At 38.6% G+C, this 13,491-nt stretch overlaps 1 protein-coding gene across 1 annotated transcript in view; it reads right to left on the bottom strand.

The window, feature by feature from the left end:
- dync2h1 (dynein cytoplasmic 2 heavy chain 1) overlaps positions 1-13,491 on the bottom strand; it is a 561,613-nt gene that overhangs the window by 258,890 nt on the left and 289,232 nt on the right. Inside the window, exons 69-70 of the mRNA XM_060826048.1 lie at positions 3,413-3,547; positions 2,636-2,779 (exon numbers count right to left, since the gene is read on the bottom strand). Coding sequence (XP_060682031.1) covers positions 2,636-2,779; positions 3,413-3,547 — 279 coding nt within the window. The remainder of the gene's footprint in view (positions 1-2,635; positions 2,780-3,412; positions 3,548-13,491) is intronic.

Below are 13,491 nucleotides of genomic sequence, written 5' to 3'. Positions count from 1 at the left end.
TTAAAGAAGCTGAGGAATTTCAGAAATAGAGGAAGACAGCCATCATGTCAAGTTGTGAAGAAACCATCAGCTACAAAATCAGGAAACATCAAGATTGGATCGACAAGAATGACACATCATCAAAGACCTCACCAGCAAGAGGAGGAAAGCTCTCCATGCCAGGTAAATCAATATCATCAGTGAAACAAAGAGGGGAACTCGTCAAACAGCAAAGGCAGAGTTACAAAGAAGAATGACGCAAATCAAGAACCAATGGTGAACTGAGATTGCTTAGGAGCTACAATTCCTTGCTGACAAACATGGTATCCAGGGTTGGTTCAGTGTCACCAAGACAATATACTTACCTAATATCATTGGTCTCAAACCAATACAGAGTAAGGACAAAAGCCCTTTTGAAACACAGAGAAACATCAACCTCCGATAGAGAGAATTCTTCAAAAGAACTCCTAAACCACAATATAATAGTCAACAAGCTCATCTTTGAAAGAATCCCCCAACTCCCCATCAAACATGACCTTGGACTCCCATCTAGTGTAGCAGATGTTGATGCTTTCATTAGATACATGAAAAATACGAAAACTGCAGAAGTAGATGGGATTCCAACAAAGAGGTTCAAATTTGGAGGAGCAGAGCTTGTTCATTATCCCCATCAACTGCTCCTGGAAATCTGGGACAAAGAAGAAATCCCTGTCAATCTACCATCACTATTGTCTTCAAGAAAGGAGACAAAGTGGACTGTGGGCACTACCAAAAAATCTCCCAACTCTCCCTCACCAGGAAGACCATTGCCCCAATCCTTCCCCGCTTTGGACAATATCCTTCCGAAAAATGAAGTGGCTTCCAACCAAAACATGGAACAATGGACATGATTTTACTGCTTAGCAATTCAAAAATAAATGCTAGGAACAACACCAACCATTCTCTATGGCCTTCATCAATTTGACCAAGGCTTTTGACTCAGTCAGTCAGACAGTGCTTTGGAAGACTTTGTCAAAGACCAGCTGTCCAGTAAAATTCACCAACATTCTCTGTCTCCTTCGCAATAAGATGTCACCAACTGTCGTCACCTAAAATAATATGACATATTTTGAAGAGGAGATCGCATCCAAGAGGGTATGTCATCACCCTATCCTTTCCTCCAATATCATCGCCACCATTCTTCATCTTGTCAAAAACAAAGTTCCCAGTGATGTTTACATTGTCTACAAGATGGAAGGAAAATCTTCAACTTCAACTGGTTGAAATCCAAGAGGAAAATGAAACCAATCTTGCTATGGAACTTTAGTATGCCCCTGACAATATCACGACTGCTCTCCTGAAAAGAATCTTCACGTCTCACTTCATACTTTTGCAGAAGCATATGGAAGAATTGGGTCTCAGCCTCAAACTCAAGGCAACTCAAATCCTTTACTAACTTGTCCCAGGTCAAGTTCCAATCCATTCCTCCATTAAGGTCAAAAGAGAAATCCTCCCAAAAGTAGAACATTTCCCTTACCTAGGAAGCTACCGCACATCTAGTGCTGATATTGATGCAGAGATTCAACATCACATCCAATCTGTGAAAGCTGCCTTTGGACCGCAAAAAATGAGAATCTTTGACAATAATGACATTGGTGCTGATAGCAAGATTCTAAGGCAGTCATCCTTCTGACTCTTCTATAAGGCTCCGAAACTAGGATTAAATATAGATGCTACATCAAGGCTCTTCAGAAGTACCATTAATGCTTTTTGAGACAGATTCTCCAGATTAGCCAACAGGACAGACATATTAATATCAGTGTCCTTGATGCAGCTAACAGCACCAAGGCTACGATCATCTGGAACCAACACGGCTGAGCTGGTCACGTATCTAGGATGATTGAGTTCTGATTGCAAAAGCAAATCAACTTCTCCCAGCTCAATGAAAGTATTCGAAGGACAAAGTAGAGGAGGACAAAAGAAGCACTTCAAATACTCACCAAAAGCAAGCATCAAGAAATGCAACAGAGATTCCAACACATGGAATACCCTCGTTCAGAGGAAACAAACTTGAAGAAATCTCCTGTAGGAAGGGACACAATTCTTTGAGAACATCTATTAGCAAGACAAATTACAGAAAAGGAGCCAGAAAAAAGGAATGCCAATAATTTCAAGGACAAGGATCACTTGCACTTCCTGAAAACATATGTCAAATATGTGATTGGAAATGCAGCTCAAGGATCGAGCTCAGCTGTTACACAAGGTCTCACAAAACCCATGGCCAGTGACATGGAATTTCCTAACTGAACAATCACATTCATTAACGAGTAATTGTTGATGACAAAATTGAAAGCTTTGAATGCAAGCACATAGTCCTTGTGGGCAGTGCTAGCTTTCAAACTCCACCTAGCTAAGAAAGTGAGGCAAAAAGCACAGTGATTCTCTTTTCATTTGCTGTTCATTTTAATAATGTCATAATGAACACGAAGCAAGTGCTGAACAGGTTAAAGAATGAAGAAAAAAACTTGTTAATCAATTGGCAAATTAATTCTATTTTTTAATATAAGAAGATCTGTATTTGAGAATTTAGACAATAGTTTGTTCATCTTTGTTCTGTCATTTTAACAGATAAAAAATAAATTCTGCTTTAAAGCATTCTAATAAGGCAAAAACATACCTTTCTGCTCTGTAAGGATCGTTGGAAGAGTCTAAGAAAAGCTGACAGACTAAAGCGATACATGTTATTAATTTTGGATAGATCAGTGATAATGAAGAACATTTTGCTGGCCGTCTCAGCAAGTGGAAGAAATGCATCCCTCTCCTGCAAGAGAAACAAAAATGACTAAAAATGATAGTCTGCTGCCCTCCACAGACAGCAGTTTATAACTGTTAATCATATGAAGAAACATGATTTTGTGACAAAAGGAAAAAAATGTCTTAATTTGAAGAATAAGCATTTCGACCTAGCAGAATAAAAATTACAAAAGCCCATACAAATTTTTGACCAATGATACCTGATCCCAATGCCAATGATAGTCATGCAACATGAATTTCTGAAACTGAGAGATTTGTGAAAAGGTCTGTTGTAGAAATGGGACACAAGTAGGACACCAAAAACAAGACGTGAAAACGAGTCCTGGACACTATTTACTTCATTAAATTTGAAAATATACTCAGTTTATTTAACTTTTTATAAATTTCTGTAAATTTACATATAAATATTTTCACACGGATAGATACAATAAACTATAATTTTAATTAGAACTTAACATGTAAATAGTTAATTATGACGCTTTTCAATGATTAACATTGTATGTTAGCAGTATCATACAATAGAAGTCCTTTCAACATTTTGAAATTAATTAAAAATGAGTAAAGTAGATACCAATTATTAAATTATATTCTTTATATTTAAATTATATAAATTCTTTCACTTTTTAAAAAATCCACATACCTGATCTAAAGAGACTTGTAATTTGAATGATTCATTGAGGGATTCTTGGATTAGTGCACTGCTGGCCTTCGTCTGATTGAGTGACTCTATAAGTCCTTTATTTTCCAATATATTTCCTTGGGAAGTTGCCAGTTTCTGTGAAAAATTATATTTATATATATTAATTCATCTCTATCAACTTAATTCATTAATTTTATTGGCACTGAAGTAAATTTAAATTTGAACAAGTTGCAATCTACAAGTTTCACTGACTTTTACTCCATTCTTTTTCTTTGATGTACTTTCAGAATATCAGAAACCAGCCTGCACTTTCCCAGATCTTGAACAAAATTATATCAAACCAGCAACAGACACACAGAAGAAGTCAATATTTGACTTGAATTTCTTTCATTCATTGAACCTTCATTGGGAACTTGCCCAGTGCAATGATCAAGACTGTAAATGATATTTAACTTGCATATCTCACTTTCCTGGTGCAAATAGTATTCTTCAAGACACTATGATTTTCAACTAAATTGGCACAGAGTTTAATTCACAGCATGTTGGAGCTCCTGTGCTTTTGGCATCAGAATAGAAGTTTTAGACTTGAATTTCCTTATATCTTGAATGATCAATCTCAGTCACGCAGTCTAATGGGTGCACTAATAAGAGGTTCAGGAAACTACTTATATGGAAAATAAAAATGGGAATCACCTAAGATCATCATTCTATTCAACTCCAACTATTCAAATACTTATCAACATCTATAGAGGCATAAGGGCAATTCCACTTATTAAATTTTAGATCAATACTAGGCATGGTGCACAATGGTTAGCACTGCTGCCTCTCAGCAACAGGGACGCAGGTTCAATTCAATCCTTGTCTGTCTGTGTGGTATTTACACATTTTCATCATGTCTGCAAGGGTTTCGTCCAGATACTGGGTTTTCTCCCACAGTCCAAAGATGTGCAGGTTAGGTGGATTGGCCATGCTAAATTGCTCACAGTGTCCAGGCCAGGTGGAGTAGGAAATGCAGGGTTATGAGGATAGGATAGTGAGGTAGGTCTGGGTAGGATGCTCTTCTTGAGTTGGTGTGGATGGGCTGAAGGGCCTGTTCCCCCAATGTAGAAATTCAAGCGATTTGAGGAGATCAAGAGCAAAATTGAACAAAATAAAACATTGCTCGAATCACAACAAATTTGTGCTCTTGTCAGACAAAATTGCAAAACAGACAAATTCAGTGCAGCATTGTAAAGGAAAAATATTATGCACCCTGTATTAGGATATTAACAAATATTTCTTTTATGACTTTCTTGGATTCTGCTAGTTAATCACACGTTTATAGTCTGCGTTCAAGTGCACAGCTAAGTTGTTCAGCCTAAGTACTGCAGATGCTGGAGATCTGAAATCAAAACAAATAGTGCTGGAGAAATTCAGCAAGTCTGGCAGCATTGATGGAAAGAGAAACAGAGGTAAAGTTTGACTTATTTTGACTTTATTTTGGTTTAAGGGTTGTTTCTCTCCATAAACGCTGTCAGATCTGCTGAGTTTCTTCAGCACTTTCTGATTTCATTTGTGATAAGAACATGAGAACATGAAAACATGGAGCAAGAGAAGGCAATTCAGCCTCTTATGTCTGGTCTAACATTTGATAAGATCATGGCTGATCTCATCTTACCATCAACTGCACTTTCCTGCCCACTTTCCATAATCCGTCAACTCATCCTAAATAAAAATCTGTCTATCCCCTTCTTAAAGTTACTCAATGTCCCAACATCCACCATACTCTGGAGCAGTGAATTCCTTTGAGAGAAGTAATTTTTCCTCATCTTTGTTTTCAGTTTGCAACTGCTTATAAAAGAACTATGATCTCTTATTCTAGATTATTCCATATGAGGAAACATCCTGTCTACATACACTTTGTAAATCCCCCTTAGCATTTCATATACTTCAAACAGAACTCCTCTCATTCTTCTAAACTCCAGAGAATATAAGCATTAACTGCTCAATCTCTCTTCACAAGACAAACACCTCATCTCTGGAGTTGAAAAATGTGATGCTGGAAAAACACAGCAGGCCAGGCAGCATCCGAGGCAGGAGAATCGACGTTTTGGGCAAAAGCCCTTAGATTCCTGATTTCAACTCTGGTATTCCAGCATCTGCAGTCCTCACTTTCTCCTACCTCATCTCTGAAATCTAGTTAGCTTGCTCTGAACTGCCTCCAATATAACTATATTCCTCCTCAAATAAAGAGTACACAATACTCCTAAAGCCTTGTACAGTCACAGCAACACTTCCCTGTGCTTCTTTTTTTTAACCAATAAATGCCAAAATTCCATTTGCCTACCTTATTACTTGCTCTACCTGCATACTAGCTTTCTGTTATTCATGCATAAGGAAACCCAGATCCCTCAGCACCAAAGCACACTGAAGTTTCTCTCCATTATATAATAAATTGTTTTCTATTCCTCCAACCAATATGGTCTCACACTTATCCACAATCATCTGCCACATTTTGGCCTATTCACCTAATCTATCCATATTCATGTGTGTTGTCATTTCTTTTGTCTCAACGGACTTCCTCACATACTTTAATGTCATCAGCAAATTTGGTAAAAGTATTTTCCATTTCGCATCCAATTAATATCGTGATGTTCAGGCTGCTCTGTTAAAATTATTGCTCCAGCACCAAGATCAATAAATAACATCTAAATTCCCTTTTGATATTGAAAGCTTTCAGATTGTCAGTTAGATTTCTAATTTGAAGTTAGGAAGAAGCAGCATTAGCAAAATCTATTGAACCGTCCAGGATAAGAAACAAGGTGGGTGGGGCACTTAATTATGCAAGAGGCAAAATATTAGCTTTTCAACAGCACAATAAAGTTGGGAATTAATTTTGTCATGGATTAAAGCTGGATCATGGTTCTTAATGACAAGCAGCAGGAGAGGAATCTAATTTTAATGTATTAGCATGTCATACACATTCATTAGAACTGTTCTAATGGTTCCCAGAGAAAAGTTTACCTTTGCAACTCGGTTGGCAGCAAATGAGAAACATGTACTTCCAGGATGATAGTTAATTGTGGTGAGCAACTGGCCAGGTAGTCTTCTTGGTGGATTTGAAGTTAGTAGCAGCTGCTTTTCCCCTGTAAGGAGCTTTGCTGGACCAGGACAGAAGTCTTTCATGTCACCTCATTCATGACCCAACTCCCTGATATTTCTAATATCTATCCACCTAATTTTAAATACTTGCAATGAACTAGTCTCTGAAATTCTCTGGGGTTTGAGAGATTCAAGACATTCACTGTCCTCTGTGAGAAGAAGTTCCTTTGTATCTTAGTTCTAAATGAAAGTCTCCTCATCTCCTCTGAATCTTTCAAGTTACAATATGATCACCCTTCATTTTTCTAAATTTTAATGACTAAAGGCCTTACTTGTTTAGCTGTTCTATAGAGGTCAACCCTTTCATTCCAGGAATCAGCCTCTTTTCAACTTGTGAATCTCTTTTCCACTGTTGGTACATCCTTTCTCAAGTACAAGAACCAAAACTGTACACAGAATTCCAGGTGCAGCCTCACCAACCTTGTGTAGCTTTAAGACGACTTCAGTATGTTTAAACTGCAACCACCAACCATTAAGAGTAAACTTCCAGCCTTGACTATTTGTTGCAGCTGCATGCTAATTTTCTGTTTGATGCACACGAACACCCAGATTACTCTGTGCTGTTCTTCTTTAGAGTGTCTCTCAATTTAAATAATAATCTGCTTTTTGATTCTTCCTACCAAAGTGCATGACTTCATATTTTCCTGCTTTAAACTCCATCCACAAATTTATTCTTGCCCACTCACTCAACGTGTCTATAGTCTCTTTCAGATTCCTTTTGTCCACTTGATTTCAATAGCTCAAGGAGAAAGGCGACCACAAATGAGTGGTGACTGGGGTATGGCAAATGCAAAGCAGTGGACTCGCATTGGTCCACAGTCTTCAAGTAGAAAAGAGGAGCCAAACTGGCTGTGCTGACTAGACCTCCACAGGATTTCTGTCCAACGATCGGATGGTTGGTTGGATGAACCAGATGATTCCTGCAAATCCTGTGGCTGAGGAGGAGCAGAAGCAGCAGAGAGCCAAGGGATAACAAAAAGTAGCCACAGAGGCTCGGGCAGCTCAAGTGCTCGTAACCAAGGGTTAATACATCACCAAAAAATAGTGATGTACATGGAGTAACGACCTACACATGTCAAAGGGTCAATATCAAAGATGGCTATGATTATTAACAGCAGTCAGTCGCTGACCTATGTCCATTCCTGCAAGATAACCTATGATACCATGATATAGGAGCCAATCTTATGCCAGTGGTCTTAAAGTTACAACCATCTGGAACATGGATGCAACTGGGTCATTCTAGAACTTCACAAGAAGCATAGCTGGTATCTGTCACACAGCCATATACATGGTAATTAACACAGAAGGGAATTCTTCAAAACCGTATTCAAACAGACTGATGATCTTGTCTAATTTATCATGGATCTTAAGATTCAGGAAGCTGGAGCAGTCATTATTTGGCTTCATAATTGGATTCCACAAGCACAAGGAACAATTGATAACACATGTTTCATTAAGAACTTTCTGGGTACAGCCAACAACATTCATAAACCAAAACAGAATTCAATGCATCAACGTGCAACTGCTAAGTGAATAACAAATCCTACAGGAGTGTGCTCACATCCCTGATAGCTCTGATGACTATTGTCTCCTCAGTTGCTCTCAGGTGCCAAAGCTGTTTGTTTTCCCTGTGCAACTGCAAGGTTGGCTCCTGGGTGACACAAGATATCTACAGAGATCTGGATCATGACACCTATGTGGAACCCACAAAGTCCAACAGAGGAGAGATACAATGTCTCTGATGCCTGAACAAGGACAACAACTGATCACTGGTGTTAAGGTTTTACCATCTGCTCAGGCACAATACTGGAATACACATCACAGACAATCTCTTGGATCACCAATTTCTGCTGTGCACTACATAATCTGGTACATCAAAGATGAGAAGACTTGCCGGCTAAAGAAAATGAGGATTCAGATACATGCTTTAATGAACATAAGCAAGAAGAATCAGAAGATCCTCAACAATGTGTGCTGCTCCAGTGACGGGGTGACACCCCAGTCAAACATATGAGACCCATGAGTCATTGTGGAAGTGTAACCACATTGGGCATTCTGTTTCTAGACCAACCTACAGGCCTGCAACCTCTGGTACCCAGAACACAAAAAGGCTGCAGCAAAAGCCCATATGCATAGTCCCACCAACACCATACACAATTCCTACTGAGAAGGAAGTTGCACAAAGCCTTACTGAGCCTTCTATTGCTTTACCTGCAAAATATGGATCGTCTCAGCTGCAGTTGCTTCTGTGGGCTGATTTGGGAGTTGAGCCACACATGCAAACATGTCTAGAAGGCTCCACTCTCCTTGATCTAAAAGCAATTGACAAATATAGACATCGGCATATGTGAACTACCTTTGACCGTTTACCTGTATATTCCATGTGGTCATTAGAAACTAAACAGTCAACAGCACTATCTAAAGAAAAGCAGCATCAACATCACTTACCACTAAATGTCAACATAATGCCATCATCCCCATGTTCTCAACAAATATCAAGAAAACAGGTCACTTAGCTATTCACTTTTCCTTGTGGAATCTAGTTTTACATCCCAATATCATAAAGAGATCTGTTGTACTTTTGAGTATCACTGGGTTAGGGTGATATATAAACATTTTTTTTGCTAAAGAAAGCTGTTAAAATAGAATCCAATACAAAATATTCCATTTACCACATGTGTAGCAATAAGTGGATAAGGATTTGCATCATTGATAGTCATAGGTGAGGTGCCAGAAGACTGGAGATTGTTGAGTAATGGCATCACGTTAGCCAAAGTTTCTAAGGAAAAGCCAGGGAACTATAAACCGTGAGCCTGCCATGGATAGTAGGTAAGTTGTTAGAGGAAATCCTGAGGGACAGAATTTATATGTATTTGGAAAGGCAAGGAGTCAACATGGCTTTGTGCGTGGGAAATCAAGGCTCACTAATTTAAATGAGTTTTTTGAAGGAGTAACAAAGAGGACTGATGAAGGCAGAGCAGTAGACATTATCTATATGGGCTTCAGTAAGGCTTTTGACAGGGTTCCTCATGGTAGACTGGTTAGCAAAACTAGATCACATGGAATATAAGGAGAACTAGCCATTTGGATACAGAACTGGCTCGAAGGTAGAAGACAGAGCAGAGTGGAGGAAGGTTGCTTGTCAGGCTGTAGATCTGTGACCAGCAGTGTGCCTCAAGGATCGATGCTGGGTCCACTACTTTTCACCATTTATATAAATGATTTGGATGTGTGAACATAGAGAGTATAGTTAGTAAGTTTGCAGAAGACACCAAAATTGAAGGTGCAGTGGACAGCCAAGAAGGTTACTTCAGAATACAACAGGATTTGTTCGGATCAGGCAATAGGCTGAGGAGTGGCAATTGGAGTTTAACTTAGATAAATGTTAGGTACTGCATTTTGGAACGGCAAATCAGGGCAGAACTTACATTCTTAATGGTAAGGTCCTGAGCATGTTGCTGAACAAAGAGACCTTGGAGTGTAGGTTCACAGTTCCTTGAAAATGGAGTCACAGGTAGTTAGGATAGTGAAGACGACATTTGGTATGCTTACCTTTACTGATCAGTGCATTGAGTATGGGAGTTGGGAGGTCATATTGCAGCTGTACAGGACATTGGTTAGGGCACTTTTGGAATACTGTATGCAATTTTGGTCTCCCTGAATACAGGAAGTATGTTGTGAAACTTGAAAGGGTTCAGAAAATAATTACAAGGGTGTTGCCAGGCTTGGAGGATTTGAGCTATAGGGAGAGACTGAGTAGGCTTCGGCAACTTTTCCTACAGCATTGCAAGCTGAGGGGGTGAGCTTATAGAGGTTTATAAAATCACGAGGGGCATGGTTAGGATAAATAGACAGTGTCTTTTCCCTGAAGTGGGGGAATCCAGAACTTGAGGGCATAGGTTTAAGAGAGGGGGAAAAAATTTAAAAGGAATCTAAAGGGCAACATTTTTCATGCAGAGGGTGATGTGTGTATGGAATGAGCTGCCAGAGGAAGTGGTGGAGACTGGTACAACTACAACATTTAAAAGGTATATGAATAGGAAAGGTTTAGTGTGATATGCCAAATGCCAGCAAATGGGTCTGCATTAATTTAGGATATCTGGTTGGCATGAACAAGTTGGACCGAAGGGTCTGTTTCTGTGCTGTCCAGTTCTATGTTCTATGACCCTAAGCCGCTGGTTTCACTTAAATCCTGTCTGTACACAATAGCTCATTTTGGTACTTTAAAGGCAAATGCAAAAGTAAACCACCAGTATTCTCTCTCCTGCACTATCAGACATGCTGCCTTTCAGATGTTAAACTCCAGCCCCACCTGCTATTTCACATCAACATAAGATCCCATGGCACTACTTAGAAAGAAAGCAATGGTGTTCATGTCAGTGTTCTGACCATATTTATCCCTTGATCAACATCACAAAAACAAGGTCAGTATCACATTTACTGTTCATGGGAATGTCCTCTGTGCAGACTGACTGCCAGATTGCCTGCATTACAGCAATGGCAACCCTCCAAAAAGTACTTCATTGACTCTAATGTGCTTTGGGATGCCCTGAGGTCATGGTGGATGTTATGTAAATACAAGACTTCCTTTGATCGCTGTGCAGAAGTCCAACAATCAGAGGTGTGTTAAAGGATCGTGCAAAAAAAATCAATGATTAAAGAAAAAACAGCATGAAGTGACAAAAGGATTTTTAATTTCCAGACTCATGACCTTTTGTTCTCATGTAGCTTTTTAAGATGACTTATAGTTGCAGGTTCCAATGTACCCTCAGCTGTAGTTGCAAATCAATAACAGGATGTTCCCAGAGAGCAGTACAATTCTGGACGTGTAGGCAGCTTATTTGTCCCTAGTTTGTCACAAATTTAAAAATGCAGAGAAAAAGACTCACATCATTGAATGCATCATTTTACATTTGACTGACTTTGAAGTTTAATTCTACTATTTCAGCCAATGAGATCAATGTCACTTCCAAAGACATGCTCAATTACAAATAACACCATCATCTGTATAAGATTTATCCCTTCTATAATAGGCTTTAAAAATTGTCTTACTAATCGATTACTTATTGACAGCACTCTAAAGATTAATTGAACTTTATTGGTTCGGCATATCACATATTTCTAATCACAGGGAATGAGTATTTCAAATTGACTTTAATAATAATCTCTGCTGCAATTCCCAGCTCACAACTTACCAAACTAATTACTTCCAAAGCTTTAATATATGTGGATCACATAAATACAGTCAATCATACATGAAGTCACTAACAACCAAATATAGATACATTTAATTTACATCAAGGACATTTTTAATTACAACAAACCATGTCATCAATTTGGATATGTTTCCCAAGTACTAAAATCACTTCTTAACTTTCCATTTCAAAGTATGCTGAAAAGGTTAAAAAAAATGTAAATTAATTTTGTTTTAAAACAGTCTCTTGCTCTAATGGAGGATAGGCCAGGTAACAAGTCATCAAGAAAAATGCACTACAAAAGTAAAAGAGAGTTGAGAAGAAAGAACACACCAATAAGCATGAAACAACATGGTAATGCTTGGAGAGTCAAAAAAAAATGAGAGGAAATAACTATGAACAATCTCAGGAAATGCCTTGGAAATCCACATTTCATTAAGTAATTATTCAAGCTCCAGGAGAGCATGACTAATCCATGACACGGGGCATAATTAAAATAGTTCTTGTTATCTGTTTCCCCTCCTCTGAGCTGAGCTTTCCTTCTTAAAACTCCTATTTACCACATTCAGCATTCTGAGTTTAGAGATACCTCCGGGCATCCAACTTTGCCTGATTATTTTGCAGACAAATTATCTAATCCGAAAATCACTATCAATTTTGCATATCTTAACAAACCAATTGTAAGGATTACAAGAAGTAAAGAACAATGACTTGCCCTAAGAATATTTTGCACTTTACTGAATGAAGCAATAGTTTTCAATATGGTTTTCATTTATTTTTAGTTTTGCTTTAATAAATCAACCCTAGTGATCATTGTCAATGGTATTACGATCAAATGAAAAAGATCAAATGTTTTCTATTTACTAACTTTGTTACAGGCAGACAATTCCCTCTTTAATGAAATAAATAAGATCCAAATTCAAGAGGCCTTGCAGATAATCAGTTCAAGTGTTACAGAAGGAAATGTCGATTCAACAACACTAAGCCTATAAGAAATGTCCTGGTTATTTCTATGCATCCCAGAACATCCTCAGTCTGTAGCAATAAAGCATCTGCCTCCTCTGGAAGAAATAACATGGAAGGCAATGGACTCTCAACTTCCTGTAGCTCCTTCACACCCTGACAGGACCCTCAACTGAAATCTCTTCAACTGGAGGCAGAAGCCACTGGGAGGTGGCTGCTAGTCTTGGGCTTACTGGTGCATTTGTTTCTCCTCAATTTCTTTACACCTTCATGTCATCACTGCCACAGTGATGATGACTCCTGCTGTGGAAAGATCCATTGGTTAAGGCTCCAAAGAACCCACAGAGGGAATATCAGAAACAGAACAGGCTCTTTGCAATGTGAGCAGTCAGCATTCACATCACTCACAAATGATTTAGCCTAGTCCTCCAGACAGTGGTACATAGAGGATCTGAGGAGAGGAGCCATGGAATGCCTCTACATGGACTTTTGATGTGTGGGATATAGTTCCACTGTATCCAGTACAAACCATGTTGCTCAAATACAGAAGGAGATTGTAAGTGCTGTAAGATTAATAATACTTTACAATAACCCCAATCGAAAACCATGCAATAATGGCATCATTGCATATAAGAGCATGTTGACAATACTTATGGTTCAGGATCAAAGGATGCAGTATATGAGACCTTGGATTGTCTTTGTGAATTGTGACCCGCAGTTGAGACTTTAAAGGTCACTTACGAAATCATGTGTTTCACAAGGGATGATTATGATCAGTCT

This window comes from Hemiscyllium ocellatum, chromosome 6 (genome assembly GCF_020745735.1).
Source record: "Hemiscyllium ocellatum isolate sHemOce1 chromosome 6, sHemOce1.pat.X.cur, whole genome shotgun sequence".
In the NCBI taxonomy this organism is placed as follows: Eukaryota; Metazoa; Chordata; class Chondrichthyes; order Orectolobiformes; family Hemiscylliidae; genus Hemiscyllium; species Hemiscyllium ocellatum.
The sequence above is the reverse complement of the archived record's forward strand: the minus strand, read 5'-3'. Positions and strand labels throughout refer to the sequence as shown.